Genomic DNA, 16,264 nt, shown 5'->3' with positions numbered 1-16,264 from the left:
GGGGTGTGCGTGTGCACGTGTCCGCGTGCCTGCAGAGCGGGGTAGTTGCCCTGCGACCGGTGGGGGCTGCCCAGTGCGGAGGACAGGCAGACATACAGGCGGACAGAGAGACGGGCGGACCGGCAGCAGGACGGATCCGTGCCCGGCGCGGAGCGAGAGGTGATGCCGCTATCGCAGCAGTGATGTGCTCCAGCCGGCGATGGGGAGGACCCGAGGGTTGCAGACCTGGGAGCCCGGAGACCCCGAGCAGCCCCCGGCTCCGTCTGCACCCTCCCTGCAGAATTCCGTCCAACTCCGGCCCCCGCGCCCGCTAGTGTCGGCAAAGCAGCGCTGATCGATGCCTCCTTCACTACGCAAATGGCAAATCACCGTGTTGTGAAGGCTGCTGGTGGGGATGGAGACGGCCGTGCTGCCCTCCCCCGGGACTCTCTCGAGTCAATGGACTTTATGACTTTAACGTATTTCCTCTCCCCTCCTGAAGAGCATCTCCCCTGCGGTGCCGCTTTGCCGCCGAGGTTCCAGCCCCCGGTCTGGGGGTTTGGGAACGGGAGGAAGCCCCCCAGGACCCCCCCCACTGAAGGAGGAGAGCCACAGCTGGCGGAGAGGGGCAGCGGGTTGCCGAGAGCTAAGCTCCAGGCGGAAAGCAGGATTCCTTTCTTCTGCCTCTTAAGGCAGCGACGTCTCCATCCCCTCCCTCGCTCCCTCCCCGTCTGACCCGTCTGACTTAGGGGTACTGGGACCTCATCCTGCGTCCGGAGCTTCCCAACGAGACGTAAGTCCTTCCTGGTGAGGAAGATGAATTTTCTCCTCGGCTGTTTTACCCCTCAGCCCCTCTGAGTGGGGAGCTGGAGCTGGGGGAATGCATGGTGTGGTCCAGGGTTGGCTTTGGGGCTGTGTCCTGTGGGATAAGAGGAGAGGGGACAGCCCTGCTGTGGTGTCCCCACAGGTGGGACAAAGGAGCCACTGTGAGTCAGGGAGCTGCCAGGGATGTTTGTAGATGGGAAGCATGGCTAGAGGAGTGTGGGGTTCCTATAGGGGGAGGTTTGGAAGATTTTGGGTGCTTTCCCAAAGGAAAAGCTTTAGCTGGGGCAGGATGGGGGTGCTGAGATGCAGTGATTGGCAGAGTCTTGGCACCCTGATGGCAAGAGAGGATAGGGCTCAGGAGCAGAAGAGGATTTGGGAAAACACTCTGTGAACTGCCACGTCTCCCCGCAGCCATGAATCCCTACATCAACTGCTCCAGCCCTGAGCTCCCCCTGGCCCAGCGAGACTTCCCCATGGAGCCCCCCAACCCCGACCTCTGCAACAGGACTCACCCTGATGCCTTCTTCGACCCCAAAGATGCCAACCTGACAGAGGAGCAGCTGCGGCAGAAGTACTTAGGGCCTCGGCGGTCCAACTTCTTCATCCCTGTCTGTGTGATCTACCTGCTGATCTTTGCTGTGGGGGCAGTGGGAAATGCACTCACCTGCATCGTCATCCTTCGGCACCGCTTCATGAGGACGCCCACTAATTACTACCTGTTCAGTCTGGCTGTGTCCGACCTGCTGGTGCTGCTGCTGGGGATGCCGCTGGAGCTGTACGACATGTGGAGCAATTATCCCTTCCTGCTGGGTGCTGGGGGCTGTTACTTCAAGACATTGCTGTTCGAGGCTGTTTGCTTCGCCTCCATCCTCAATGTCACCGCCCTGAGCGTGGAGCGCTACATTGCTGTGGTGCACCCGCTCAAAGCCAAGTACGTGGTGACCAGGAACCATGCCAAGAGGGTCATCATCACCATCTGGGTGGTGTCAGTCATCTGCTCCATCCCCAACACTAGCCTCCATGGGCTGCAGCCTCTCTATGTGCCCGGCCGGGGCCACGTGCCTGATTCAGAGATTTGCACCCTTGTGAAGCCACGCTTGACCTACAACCTCATCATCCAGATCACCACCATTGTCTTCTTCTTCCTGCCTATGGGGACCATCAGCATCCTCTACCTGCTCATTGGCCTGCAGCTCAAGAAAGAAAAGATGCTGGAGGCCCTGGGAGCCAAGTCCAGCAGTGACAGCGACTATCACAGAGCCCGGAAACAGAAGGTGAAGAGGAGGCAGGTCACGAAGATGCTGTGTGAGTCTGAGACTGGGAACAGGCAAAGCCAGTGGGTGTGCTGGGAGGGTGCTGGGAGGAAACTGAGGTCTCGGTCATCCCTGGTCATCTTGGAGGAAGGTTGAGGGGACGAAGGCAGAGCTGGTGGCTGTGGTCCAGCAGTGGGGTCTGCTTGTGCTCACCCAGGAGAAAGTGAGAAAGTGGAAGGGACAAGGCTGGGGTGGTGAACCTCACCCTCTCCTGGCCCACATTCCCGTGCCCTACAACCTTGGGGTGCTGTGGTTGTCTGCATCCCCACTCCATCCCATGACCTGAGGCTTGACCAGAGGCTCTGACCTGAGGCTTGACCAGAGCACTCCTCTGTCCCACTACTCTCCCTTCCCTGTCCCTGTCCCCAGCAGCTCCTGACTGCCGCCCCATCACTGGGGCACTGAGTATGGTGCAGAAAAGGGCATTGGGATGTTGAGCCTTGTACCCCACTAACAACAGCCCCTGGCTCCCCACAGTTGTGCTGGTGGTGGTGTTTGGGATCTGCTGGGCTCCCTTCCACACCGACCGCCTCGTCTGGAGCTTCATCTCCACGTGGACCGGCCCCATGCTCCACATGTTCCAGTACGTCCACATCATTTCAGGGGTCTTTTTCTACCTGAGCTCGGCTGCCAACCCCATCCTCTACAACCTGATGTCCACCCGCTTCCGCGAGATGTTCAAGGAGGTGATGTGCCACCCTGGCCAGCGCCCACCAGGCTCAAGCAAGCACTCACCCAGCGTCACCCATGCCACCACTCGCAGCACTGAGTGCGAGCCCATCCCCAGTGCCAATGGGCTGCCCCACTCTGACGCTGAGGAGTATGAGATGGAGGAGATGGAGAAGATGGAGGAGATGGAGAGTGGCCAGGCTGCCACACATGCCACATCCCTCTGCTGAACAGCAGGAGGACACAGAGGAACCAGAACAGCTTCCCCACCATCAGCATCAGCATCACCACTGTATCCATCCATGCGATGGAGGGGAGCAATGGGGCTGTGTATCTCCATGCTGTCCCACCAGGAGCAGGACTGGCTCTCCAGGCGTGCTGCCAGGCTGCTTGTCTCGGCTGCTCCAGGGACATGGTGACCATCCCTTGCCTCACTATGCCCAGTTTGCATTGCATCCTCTGTGTTCAGCACTGGGGCCAACCAAAGCCAGGGCATCGTGGTGCTGCAGGGGTCCCCTTATCCCCACCCTGCATGAGCTGTTCCTCACCCAGGAATTACAAATCAGAGCCATTCTCCCATAATTTGTGCCCTAGTTGCGTTCCCTGGGTCCCAGACCTCTCCCTAGCACCCTGTCATCCTCCCACATGGTGACAAGTGATGGGCACCCTTCCTTTGTCCTCCTCCTGCATAACCCCACATCTCTGCACAATAAAGTTGCTGGGGAAGGTGATGATGGCAGCTCCTGCCCCTAAAGGCACCCCAAAATGTGCTGCAGTGTGCTGTCTTCATGGCTCTCCTGGGGCTTTGCTCACTTTGGGCAGGGAAGGTGTGATGCACTGGGACGCCCCTGGAGTGGAGGCAATCAATCTGTTCCCAGACATGCTGCTGGGAAAATGTCACAAAATGCCATGGCAGGTGGGCATGCAGGCCAGCTCCCCCCAGCTGGAGGAGCTGATTGATTCGCTGCCTGGGATCGATGACTCTGCCATCCTGGTGTGTTCAGGGTCCTCCCACGAGACGGAATATCACTGCTCCAAAATGCCACCCCATGGCTATTGGAGAAGGCTGAGCTGCTTTTTACACAACTTTCCCATCCCCAGTTTCCCTCCAGCTAGAATGTGTACTCACAAACTCCCTCCTGTGCCCCGCTGATCCAGCCCCAGCCTCACAGCCCCCATCCATCCCATTGGTCAAGCATTTCCCTTTGGGGTCCCATTGAGCAGATGTGTGAGGGGCTGCAGTAACCTCTGCCCTTCAGTATCCTCCCAGCTGTTCTCCAGAGCACATCGATGTGGCAAAGTGCATCGATCTCTACTTTCTCCTCTCTTCATCTCCCATTGCTCCCAGTCAGGCATGGGTGGAGGTGATGGATGCCTCCTTGATGGCTGTTATTGCCCCATTATGCCTCTCATAGACACTTCCCCAGCTGGAAACTCCGGGGAATTGCTTTTTAATTGGCAGCTGATAGCAATTTACTGCACAGCAACAGCAAGTGGAGTTTCAGGTCCCTCATGCCCTGGCTCAGAGCAGTGGGGACATCCCCTTGGTCCTTTACATCATGTCCCCAGCTGTCCCATGGCACAACCGTGTTCCAGGTGTCCCCCTCTGCCTCTCCTTGTCCACTCAGTTTGCTCTTTGAGATGCAGGAGGGGAAGCTGGTGGTGATGCTCCAGCAGTGCATGTCAGGGGGTGATGCTGGGGCTGATCAGAGGTTTGTTTTTGATCACCCTAATTAGAATCTGAGGGAAAACCTCACTCCCCCAGCCACCATTCTGGGGCAGTACATGGGAACAACCCTGTGGCTCCATGTCACATTCCCTGCTGGGGACTTGGCTAAGTGCTTACACATGTTGCACACATGTGGCTGGTGGTAAGGTGCTTCTGCAGGATGAACCAGAAGGATCACCCCTGCTGGGGGCTATGCATGGAGGTGAGAGTTAGGGCAAGCCATGGATGAGTGATGGGGCCAGGGTTTGGGGCTGTGCAGGGACCCCCACATTTCCCACCCACACCATGAGCCATGGATCAGATGTCCCCTGGGACAGGATGGCCATGGTGCTAGGAGGTCTCCGAAACACCACCTACAATGCATTTGCTCTGAGCTGAGGGACACAGTTTGGGGCACGTGTCTGGCTCAAGCTCTGCACCACCACCTCCTCTCCAAACAGTTCATTTCCCAAGAGCTGCTTCTCAAAAGTTGTCATCTGTCCTCTGAGATTTACAGCGGAGCCTTCCCAGCAGCTGATCCCATTGGATCCCACGTGCTCACACCGCGGCACAGCAAATCCCCCCAGCCACGCAGCACCCCTTGATGGTGCCTCCAATTCAAAGATTTATCACCTTCGCTTAAGGATTAAAAAGCAATCCATCTGGGAGGCTGCCCCAGCCTTGTAAGGCTTTTTGTGCCGGGCTTGTTTGCAACGGCCATGGCTTTTTTTCTTTCCTTGACAGAGCCAAAACTCAGTTTTACAGCAGTTTTCCCATACAGTTGGAGCTGTGATGGATGGCGCTGGGAATGCCAGCAGATTCTTCACCACCCCTCCCCAAAAGCCGAAGGAGGGGCTGTTTTTTGCTTGCTTCACATGGCTGTGGGTGGGAGAAGCTCACGTGGACAGAGTTTACAAAGCCCTCATGGCTGGAGCTGGGGCCATGCAAATGGAGATGGAGTGTCAATGTCAGAGATGTGCTCTGACCTCATTCCTCCCAGCAGGGGTGTGTGAAGCACAGAGGGACCTCAGCACCCTCTTCCTGCAGCAGGGACGACTGGCACATGAAGGCCACCAGCAGTCATACATCACCTACACTGCAACATGGTAAGGATGACAGAACTAATGTCCCAGCAGCACCTGCTTTAATTTCTGGGGATATTTTGGTTAAGAAAGGAAAGAGATGCACAATTAGCATGGCAGCTAATGGTTGAGGGGCATCATGGTGGCACATGGGGACAGCCACCAGATGGCTACTGGGGACATGGGGAGCATTGTCTTTGAGGTGGGTTTGTGATGGTCATCTGGGTGGAGACAAGGGACATGAGTGCTTTGGTCCTCAGTGTATTTCCTGCATTCCTCTTGGCCAGTGATGGCAAAGTGGCTCTGGGACAGGTTCATTGTACCCTCTATAGCCACACGATCTTGCTCACAGACCACCTCCAAGAAAAGTCCATCACGGTCACTGACGGTAGTTCATGGAGCTCAGCAAGGCCCAGGCAGGATGGAGAACCTTGTGAGAAGGAAAGCTGTGATGTCCAGACTAGAAAAAGATAAAACTCATCTAATTTTCTATATATTGAGGACAGCCAAGGCACCAAAACCAAGCAGGAACCAAAGAGCTGGCCCTGCTGCCAGGCAGTCACAGCAGCTTTAATTACAGGGCTTCATCACTACTTGTGTTCATTGTAACAGCCAGGGAATGTTTGTCTCCTCCTGTTGGGGCAATTGAACGTGACACATTGGAGAAAGCTGTCAGAGGCAGAGCAGATCTCTCTCATTATCTTTTCTTTGCTGCCTGTCAGCTACCAGTACAGCTCAGAAAAAGCAAAGGTAGAAAGGCAAGCCCCAAATATGCTGCTCCCTTCTCCCCCTGATCCATCAGCCCTGCTCTGTCCCCACACACAATGACCCTACCAGCACTCAGCTGCCCTTAATTCCTTTTGCAATTTCCCTTCTAGTGCTTAGGTTCACCCTGTTTCCATCAGTTCCTCCTTAAGGAGCGCCCAGGAGTGCCTTTGGGATGCTCTTGCTCCCACATGCCACTGTCCTGCAGCTTGCTCCTTTAACACTCAGGGGGTTACAGCTGATGCACAAAGCTGCACTACCACCACACCACCCACAGCTCTGAGCTCCTGTAATCTCACAGCAGTTTGCTTTTTCACCACTTTTCTGAGAACAAAGCTCATTTCTCAGAAAGGATCTTCTAGAAGAAATGGCATCCTGAGCTCTCCATCCTAGGACGCAAACCCCAAAACGTAACTTCACAAAGCTGAACCTAGCAGTAAACTCTGCTAGGACATCATCACTTCTCCCACTCAGCATAACTGCTTTTCCAAGGCATGGCACACCCAAGGAGCTCGTTCTCCTGGGTGAGGCTGAAAGTGACAACTGGATGTAAATTATATTAGCAGGCCTTTTATTGGACAGATGCTACACGATGGGACTATGCCAAGGGACAGAGAAAGTAATGAAGGTAAACGGTGCAGCGCTGTGGGGAGACAAATCAAATAAAGGTCTGACAGCACAGTCTGCACTTGTGTGCTCCAAGGGAATGGCTCTCAGCTCAGTGGGACACAACACAGCTGTGACCAAGACCAGGTTTGGGGGCTGACAGTATCTCCAGCAGAAAAAAAAAATACTGTCTCCACATGTCTGGTCCCAGGGCAGACCTTAGAACCAAATTTGCACGTCCCAGGATGGTCCCCTTTGCTTCCGACACAGGTTTTGGGGGTCAGTCACAAGATGACTATGGAGATGTCCCCTGGGGAATGCCAGCTGATGCTGAGGTTACAGTACCAGGTGCCATGAGGCCATTTCCAGGTGCTGTACTGCTTTCTGCCACACTGGGTCCTGGCTGTGCACTTTCTCTAGGGGTGGCCCTTTGCTTTCTGTGGTCCCCCCCCCCCCAACTAAACCACATTTTTGCTACAGAGCTGCTAAACCTGTTTTAGCCATGTTTCTTTGCACTGATGCCACGCTGCAGCCCTGCCTTGGCCCTGAGGCTCCCTCTGAGCTGTGCTGCAGAGCTAGTACAGGGCTTTGGTGCACTCTGGGCACTGAGGGATGGCTCCTGCAGCAAGTGCAAGGTGGGAGTCTGAGCAGTCACATTCCACGCGTGTGTGTGACAGATTAAGGGATGCCAGCAGTGTTCCCCCGTCCTAGCTCCGCTCCTCCCTGTGGTGTCAGCCTGTCTGCAGGCTGGCAAGGGGCTCCCCGGTCCCCCTGAGCATCCATCGATACTTCTGCACACCATGCACGATTTCATTCATTCACAGTCCCCACTTCTTTTCCCTAGATTTCTCTCCAATGTGAGGGGCTTTCCTCCGGCAGCCTTGTAAGGACAGAGGGAACTCGGGGGTGAGCCTGGAGCCACAGGGACAGGGCTGGACTCCAGTAATACCACCCAGGGGGGCAGCGCCAGGGACAGCCCACAACCATTTACATCCAATTCTGCACGCGCTGAAATAAAACCCCACAGGAATATTACCTCCGAATGAACAAATTCAGCGCCATCCATCGTTCAGACATGTTTTATTTTTCCTCCAGGGGCAGGAGCACAGCTGGGGGTGCGGGGGGGTTTCCATGTCAAGCATAATCCCGGCAGCTGCTCGCTCCCCTGCTCCAGGACTCACATTAGCGCTGCCGCAGCCATGCAAAAGAGGAACCGGTGCCGGGGCGGAGGGTTAACACCAGGACTAGGGATTAATAGCAGGGCTGAGGGGCACGGGCGGAGCAGGGCAGACCGCGACCCTAACCCCGTAATTCAGGAACCCCCAGAATAAAATACTAACCTCAGCTGCCTTTCCTTCCGGTGCCCTCCCATCCCGGAAACCGGATCCCATCTCCGTCCAGGACCGCTGTGCCCCCCCCAGTGCCCCTAATCCCCCCCAGTACCCCCAGCCCGGCCTCACCACGTGGCCCGCCGTCCGCCACGTGCTATCCCACTGCCCCGGCCACGCCCGCTCTTCCCTAAGCCCCTCATCCAATCAGAGCGCAGGCGCCGAGCTGCCGGCTTCTCATTGGCCGCTCCACCACCTTGAGGGCGGGCGTTACGACACCCAATTCTTGTCCCACGTCTCGCGGGCTTTCCGCTTGCCGCCCTCTGTAACGCGCTCTTTTGTTGGCTGATGACAAAGCGACGCCGATTGGCGAACAGGCTCGAGGGGCGGAAGCGGCGATTGGTCGCGCGGCGCCGCGTGCTCGCCGATTGGACGGAGCGGGGGCGGAGTGGGCGGGGCGAAGCCGAGGGCTAGGCAAGCCAGCGGAAGGGCCGTGCGCTCGCTCTTTCGTTTCAGTGCCCGGTCCGCATCGGCAGCGCCGCGCCGCCGCTCCCGGGGCCCGCTCCGCTCCCCACCGCCACCCCCCAGGGACGCGCCCTCCCACCCCGCGAGGCAGCTCGGCCGCCGCCCCAGCGCCGTAGGCACCGCCGCCATCATGGTGAAGCTCGCTAAGGTGAGGCCTCCGGGCGGGGCCTGAGGGCGCGGTGGGGCCTCTGGCGTCGAGGCCGCGGGGCCGGGCCTGAGGGCGGGAGGAGCGGGGCACGTTGCTCTCCTTCCCTCCGCCGTCTCCGTAGCGCAGCCCGGTGGTTCCCGGTCCTTCTCTGCCCCCGTTCTTTTTTTTTTTTTTTTTTTTTTCCTTCATAGCAAAAATGGCGGCGAGGGGAGGGGCGCGCGCGCGCGGTGCGGGCGGGTTGGAGCGCCCCCCCCGTTCTTCCTCCATGTTGGTGCGCGCGCGGGATTGGGGGGGGGGGGGAGGGGAATATTGTGTCCGGGGAGGGCACGTGGAGCGGGGGATTGGGGGGGGCGGCCACGTGGTGCGGCGGAGAGCGAGCACGTGGGAGTGGGGGTGGGACGGAGACACCACGCGGGGCCGTCTCAGGCCGGGCGGGTTGGGCAGGGCCGCCACGTGGTTGGGGTGATTGTCTGCCCCGCGGCGCGCTCGCTGCCGACGGTGGTCCCACCCCACCTTCTTATGGTCCATTCTATTCCACAGACTCCCAAGAATCAAATGAAACAGAAAAAAATGGCGCCTCCCCCCAAAAAGGTCGAGGTGAGCGAAGAGGAAGAGTCCTCCGACTTAGAGGAAAGCAGCGGGGAAGAGGTGAGCCGTGTGGAGGTGGAACATGTGCGGCCATGAGCTTCGGAAGCAACTGAGGGTTATGGGGGGTGAGGTGGGGAATCTGGTAAACAGCTGGGAGGTGTTTATTGTGGCTGAAGCATAAACTGGATTGTGTAAGGAGAAAGCAGATAGGGAACAACTGGCTGAATGCCTCAGACCATGCTTCCCAGCTTTGGGAGGGCTGTGGGGATCTTAAAGCTGGTCCGAGTAGCAGGGTTTGAGTGGATGATTAATTCATCAGTTGTGTATTGCACACCTAAAGCACAGGACTGAAAACTTCAAGGTGTTGGTCCCCGTTGCAAGAGGGATTGCTGGTACTGGCTCAGAAGCAGGCAGTTGCAGGATGCTCTGCTGTTAGTCTGTCAAATGCTGCCTTTGAGCTTCAGCAATTCAACAAAATTGGCAAATAAAGTAAAAAGTGAAAATTAGTGTCAGAAAGAGAAGTTTTAGATTGCTATTAGTTGCTGATGGTGCTTTAACTGAATTCCTAGTGGAGTAGGCAGAACAGGTGCAGCAGTGGCACAGAAGGAGCAAACCTATCAGTTAATTTGGTATGTGGAACTATCTGCATGCTTGCTGCAGCTCCTAAAGTGCCAACTTCGTGAGTTGTGCAAAGTTGTAAATGGTTATTGAGGCACAGTGTTACTGATGGATCATTTCTGCTAGTTTGATATTCTGTTGGGGCAGCAATTGTCTCACACTCAATAAATCTCTTTCAGATGATGATCCCTCCAAAGAAACAACAAAAAGCAGCAGTTACCCCAGCCAAGAAGGCTGCTACCCCTGCAAAAAAGGCTGCTACCCCTGTGAAAAAGGCAGTGACACCAGCCAAGAAGGCTGTGGCTACTCCAGCTAAGAAGGCTGTTGCTCCCACACCCAAAAAGGCTGCTGTCCTAGGCAAAGGAGCAAAAAATGGCAAGAATGCCAAGAAGGAAGAGAGCGAGGAAGAAGATGAAGATGATGAGGAAGATGAGGATGAAGAGGAGGATGAAGAGGAGGAGTCTGGTAAGTTACTTTTGAAACACATTTCTATCTTAGTGAATTGGCCAAAGTTGGTCTAGTCTGTAGGTGAAATTTCATAGGTGAAATTGATTACTTCTGGAATTGATAGTTCAGCATAATATAATGCTCAAAAGGGTAGTGAGGGAGGAAAGCTGGGTGTTTGGGGAATGCTGAAGAACTCTGTATTGCAGCTGTGTTACTTGAGGTGTATGACACAGCTTTTGAGTTTCACAAAGTGCTTGATGGAGTTTGAACACTGCTTTGGATGAACACTTCTTGTACTGTTGTGGTAGATGAGGAAGAGGAACCAGTGATGCCTGTGAAACCTGCAGTCAAAAAGTCCGCAGCAGCTGTACCAGCCAAAAAGCCTGCCATTGTGCCACCGAAGCAAGAATCGGAGGATGAGGAGGAGGAAGATGATGAGGAGGACGAGGAGGATGATGGTATGTGGTCCACAAAGGATTTAGAGAGACTTAGGGATATGGAAAATGTAGTTGTTAGTGATAGGCACTTTAGAGGGAGTTCAGGGAGGGTACATTATGTATTAGTGGGGAGTGATGGATGCAGTGTTCAGTCAGTGCCCAGCTGCCTTTAACTGGCTACCACTGTGTGTCAGATTGAGCAGAAGGGGTGTTTTATTTCTCTGCTGGTATGGGGGGGAGGAACTTAGAGGGAGCTGGTATTAGTGCAATAAAACCTGAGATACAGGCAGTACACTGAAACATTACAAAACTCTTCCTGAGAGCATATAAGCTTTATGAGGAGTGGAAAACTGTTGAGTTAATGGAGTGTTCTTTAGACTCAGAAGTGGGTTTAGTTTTTGAACACTCCTGAAATCTCACAACTTGTTTCAGAGTCTGAAGATGAGGCCATGGACACAACACCTATTCCCGTGAAGAAGCCTACTCCAGCAAAGGCTACACCAGCTAAAGCCAAGGCAGAATCTGAAGATGAGGAAGATGAAGAAGATGAGGACGAAGATGAGGAGGATGAAGAAGATGAAGAGGAGGATGAGGAAGAAAGTGAGGATGAAAGTGAGTTTATATAACACAACTTTCTAGAACTGCAAAAAGAACATCTAAGCAAAGCTTTTCTGTGTTGTAGCCTTTAGAATTGAAGTTGCAGGCCTTCTGTGTGTATGGTGTAGGTGTTGATAATAGTCCTGTTTTGATACAGCACAGGAGAAACTGTTGTTTTGTTCACGTACTTCTATTTCAACGTTGTTTCTTGTTCCCTACCATAGAACCTGTCAAGGAAGCTCCTGGAAAAAGGAAAAAAGAAATGGCCAATAAGAGTGCACCAGAGGCCAAGAAAAAGAAAACAGAAAGTAAGTGGCATGAGGTCATCAAGTGGAACTCTGTGTGAATTTTTGGACCGTTGGGTGAGGAACATAATGGTGAAGGGGCTGAATGTTCATTGTATTTTTTTGCTCAGCACAAGTGATGACTGTAAGGGACTTAATACTGAAATATGATGTTATTTTCGAGAAAAACTGATGTGCTGATGCTGTCAGTAGTCTGACTTCCAACTCTCTTCATTTGCCTTACGTTTGTATGTCTTTTCATTCAAAGCACCTGCTTCAGCTTTCTCACTCTTTCTGAAAAACTTGACCCCCACCAAGGACTTTGAAGAACTGAGGACTGCCATCAAAGAATTCTTTGGCAAGAAAAATCTCCAAGTTTCAGAAGTCAGAATTGGTTCTTCCAAGTAAGTTCCTCTGCTGAGTTTTGCTGCTTCTTTCTTTCACTTGGCAGCCGTTCATTGAGATGGCTGTAAGCCTGCTGATGCTGATTCCCTTTGGGAAGCTGGGGTGGTGGTTGGATAGCATATGGAAGCTGGAAGCAGGACCAGTATATCTGTAGTGCTGGTACTGGGGGTGTACTTGCGATGTATGCTTCTCCCTAGGGGAGAGCTGCTGTTCTCTACTGTTAGTTATCTATGCTGACCTGCCTGTATTTTTATTGATGCTTTAGTTTGATCAGAGTCCCCTGTTCTTGCTTTCTGTATGTGTTCTTGGCTATTAGAGATAGATCAGCTTAATGTGAAGCTGCTCTTCTTTCAGGCGGTTTGGCTATGTAGACTTCTTATCTGCTGAAGATATGGATAAAGCTCTTCAACTGAATGGGAAGAAGCTGATGGGTTTGGAAATCAAACTGGAAAAAGCAAAGAGTAAAGAAAGTCTTAAAGAAAATAAGAAAGGTATGACACAACTCTCAGTTACCTGCACACCAAAGAAAGGTTGATGGTATTACTGATGGCAGCTGTCCTGGTTTGGTCCCTGTGTTTTAGCTTCTCAAATACTAAGATATGCAAGTTCTGAAAAACAAAGTTGGAAGAAGTAATGCATAGTAGGTATATAAAGGGGAAAGTGGTTCAGTCCTGAGCTTTAGGACCTGTATTCAGAATTTACTGCCCTTAAGAAAACAACATAATGGTAACCTAATGAATTTTAGTTCTTGCCTTTGCTTTCTGGGACTACAAATACATACTGGTTTTTTTTCCTATGGGATGAATTTGGCCTCTTGTTGAGAAGGGATATTCAGCTGATGGTGAGAAAACAACTGTTGTTTCCTCTTTGCAGAGAGAGATGCTAGAACGCTGTTTGTGAAGAATCTGCCCTACCGTGTAACTGAAGATGAAATGAAAAATGTATTTGAAAATGCTGTAGAAGTCCGACTAGTCCTTAACAAGGAAGGGAGCAGCAAAGGGTATGTAGCTGAGAAAGTGTTAGGTATTTGCAATTACTGCTTTTGATGTGTTTTTCACATCCTTTCTCCTTCAATCGTGAACATAAATGGGTGCCTCCTTCCAGGAATGACTGTCATTTTCTTTGTTGTAGGATGGCCTATATTGAATTCAAAACAGAAGCTGAGGCAGAAAAAGCTCTGGAGGAGAAGCAAGGCACAGAGGTTGATGGACGTGCCATGGTCATTGACTACACTGGCGAGAAGAGCCAACAAGAAAATCAGAAAGGTATATTTTCAGGTTAATATATTTTATATAAATTATATTTTCAGGCATGCAGGGGGCAGGACTTAGCTCTGCTTGTTTTAGGAGCTTGCTAGGGACAGAATGACTTGAAGTGCTGCAGCAAATCCATAAGACGGTGGGAGGAGGCTTTTGCCTCACTTGTGTTCCATGTGCCATACGTTGCAGATCTCTCCTGTGTGTTTCTTACAAAAGACAGCTGTTAGTCCAGGTGACCCAAGCAGTGCTGTTCTTGGCTTTGTGCCTCACCTTGAAATGGAAAGGGGGTGCAACAACTGCCATCTCCTTAGGAGGTGACTTTGTGTCTGGGGGTGGAGAGCTTTCCCTCTCTAAGCTTGGTCTTAAAGTACTGTTTCCTTTCTAGGAGGTGGAGAGAGGGAGTCAAAGACTCTGATTGTGAACAACCTCTCATATGCTGCCTCAGAAGAAACTCTCCAGGAGCTGTTTAAAAAAGCTACTTCCATCAAGATGCCTCAGAACAACCAGGGCAGGCCTAAAGGGTATGTTCAGAACTGAATCCTCGGCTGCATTGTGCATGCCTTACCTCCACTGGTGTGCTGTGCCTCCCGTGCTGACTGAAATCTCCTTCCCAACAGGTATGCATTTGTAGAGTTTCCCACAACCGAAGATGCCAAAGAGGCACTGAATTCCTGTAACAACACAGAAATTGAAGGCAGAGCAATCAGGCTGGAATTCAGTTCACCATCCTGGCAGAAAGGGAACATGAATGCAAGAGGAGGAGGATTTAACCGTGAGTGTTCCTGTGCTTGATCTTGTGGGCAATTCATGCAAACTTAGTCTGCTTTTTTTTTTTTTAAAAACAAACAAACAACTGTGTGAAAGACATGAGTGGACGTGCTGGATATGATGACTGATTATCTGAAATGCTGATGAAACCATTTCTAAAGACCTCTAGATAGTCAAGTGCTGATCCAGCAGCATCTGTCATCCTGTTAGTGTCTGTACGGATACCCACATGTGGTATCTATTGGAGGATGACAGTGTGTGGAGGGGGATTAATTTGACAGTGCTGAGTGGCTCCATTTAGAGACCCTTGGGTGTGAGGTTCTGTTTGCAGTCCTGAGAGTTTTCAAAGCCGTCTGCTTTTGGATGCCTCAGCTTCCTTTAGAAACCCCGGGAGCTATTGCTGGAGTCAGGCTGAATGTGGCATTGAGAGGTAAATGGTAGCTTTGCTCAGGCTGTGATCTCTGAATGTATTGTCTTTCTGCAGAACAAAGCAAAACATTGTTTGTCAGAGGCCTTTCTGAGGACACAACGGAGGAGACGCTAAGAGAATCGTTTGAAGGCTCCATAAGTGCTAGAATAGTCACAGATAGAGACACTGGATCTTCTAAAGGGTATGCTAAGCATTGCAGGGTGCTCCTAATGCTTGTGTAGGTGATTCCTAGAGGGGGGAGTAGATGGTGTGGAATCAGAGGATAGGAGTTGTAGCTCTTGGTTGGGCATGCTCACTTCTCAATGAGCTCCTTCCTGCCGACAAAGCCATGGCAGCCTATGGATTCGCACGAGAAGGACATTAACAGCTCAGTACTGGCACACTCACAACGTGGTTGCATCAGTTGTGATTAGCCACTACTGTTCTACAAGTTCCCGATCTGCTATCCAGTGCCAGTAGGTGGTGCTATAGTTCCTGACTCTGTGGAGTTTGACTGACTTTCTTTTAATCTGTTGCCTAGGTTTGGGTTTGTGGACTTCAGCTCCCCAGAAGATGCCAAAGCAGCTAAAGAAGCTATGGAGGATGGAGAGATAGATGGAAACAAAGTGACCCTTGATTTTGCCAAGCCAAAGGGTGAATTTCAGCGTGGCGGTGGATTTGGTGGTGGATTTGGTGGTCGTGGTGGCAGAGGAGGCCGTGGAGGAAGAGGTGGATTTGGTGGCAGAGGTGGTGGCAGAGGGTTTGGAGGTAAGTAACCCTCTTCTGAGTGGATGTAGCAATCCCAGGAAAGCCATTCTTGGGGTTACAGTGTTGTCACCTCGGTGTGCTGGATGTGAATTTGTGTTCTGTCCTGTGCCTGGATGGATGATGGGTTTGGAAAGGCAGTGGTGACTGCAGGGGATGTGTGCATCTCTATGTTCTGATGTCATCTCTCTTTGTAGGTAGAGGAGGTGGCTTCCGAGGAGGCAGAGGAGGAGGTGGAGATCACAAGCCACAAGGGAAGAAGATCAAGTTTGAATAAACTTCCCTTTTCCTTTCCCTTCTCTTGATCTCTGAGACTATCTGAAAGGACTCCAGGGGTTTTTATTCTCCTTTTATCTTGGTGGAGCCTTCGGAGGACATTCCAAGGTGCAAAGGAGTACTGTGAGCCACTTGGAAGAAAGAGTTTTCATTTCAAGGAAGAAAAGCAAGCTATTTTGACTGCTTGCATATTCAAGTGAACTTTTTAACAGAAAAGAGCGATAATAGCTGTGGGAATTTACCCTTTGTCTGTGAGTTGTCTTGAATTTATAATGTTTTACCCATGTACAAAAATATTTTTTTTCCTATAAACTTCTGTAGCATTTTTTTGCTGTAAAAATGCAGAATGTTTTATCATTTGTGCTTCAGCACCCTGTCTTGGACAGATTAAAGGACCTAAACTGGTTCGTGTTAATTCTGCGCCGCTGAAGGAGAAGGGCTGTGCCCTGGGCAGGCTGCAGCC

The 16,264-nt window shown here is 52.2% G+C and overlaps 2 protein-coding genes and 3 non-coding genes across 5 annotated transcripts; all 5 read left to right on the top strand.

The window, feature by feature from the left end:
* The first annotated feature begins 1,217 nt into the window (after window positions 1-1,217).
* Window positions 1,218-3,016, top strand: NMUR1 (neuromedin U receptor 1). The gene is made up of 2 exons (XM_065748442.1): window positions 1,218-2,109; window positions 2,595-3,016. The coding sequence occupies exons 1-2, from the start codon at window positions 1,218-1,220 to the stop codon at window positions 3,014-3,016; spliced, it is 1,314 nt and encodes a 437-aa protein (XP_065604514.1).
* A 5,722-nt stretch (window positions 3,017-8,738) lies between these two features.
* On the top strand, window positions 8,739-16,206 carry NCL (nucleolin). The gene is made up of 15 exons (XM_065748087.1): window positions 8,739-8,948; window positions 9,489-9,596; window positions 10,334-10,619; window positions 10,910-11,059; window positions 11,471-11,650; window positions 11,860-11,943; window positions 12,188-12,323; window positions 12,679-12,815; window positions 13,198-13,324; window positions 13,456-13,589; window positions 13,969-14,104; window positions 14,201-14,355; window positions 14,836-14,962; window positions 15,302-15,528; window positions 15,723-16,206. Exons 1-15 carry the CDS (start codon window positions 8,931-8,933, stop codon window positions 15,800-15,802), a joined length of 2,085 nt encoding a protein of 694 aa, XP_065604159.1. The 5' UTR covers window positions 8,739-8,930; the 3' UTR covers window positions 15,803-16,206.
* Window positions 12,049-12,117, top strand: LOC136056424 (small nucleolar RNA SNORD82). Its single transcript, XR_010622946.1, has one exon. It is a non-coding gene; the product is annotated as a small nucleolar RNA SNORD82 (small nucleolar RNA).
* LOC136056425 (small nucleolar RNA SNORD20) lies at window positions 14,464-14,540 on the top strand. The gene has a single exon (XR_010622947.1). It is a non-coding gene; the product is annotated as a small nucleolar RNA SNORD20 (small nucleolar RNA).
* LOC136056422 (small nucleolar RNA SNORA75) lies at window positions 15,075-15,213 on the top strand. The gene has a single exon (XR_010622944.1). It is a non-coding gene; the product is annotated as a small nucleolar RNA SNORA75 (small nucleolar RNA).
* Window positions 16,207-16,264: the final 58 nt, after the last annotated feature.

This window comes from Cyrtonyx montezumae, unplaced genomic scaffold (assembly GCF_038088225.1).
Source record: "Cyrtonyx montezumae isolate F1298 unplaced genomic scaffold, pur_monq_1.0 scaffold_5, whole genome shotgun sequence".
Lineage (NCBI taxonomy): Eukaryota > Metazoa > Chordata > Aves > Galliformes > Odontophoridae > Cyrtonyx > Cyrtonyx montezumae.
Note: the sequence above shows the minus strand (reverse complement) of the source record. Positions and strands in the feature narration are given on the sequence as shown.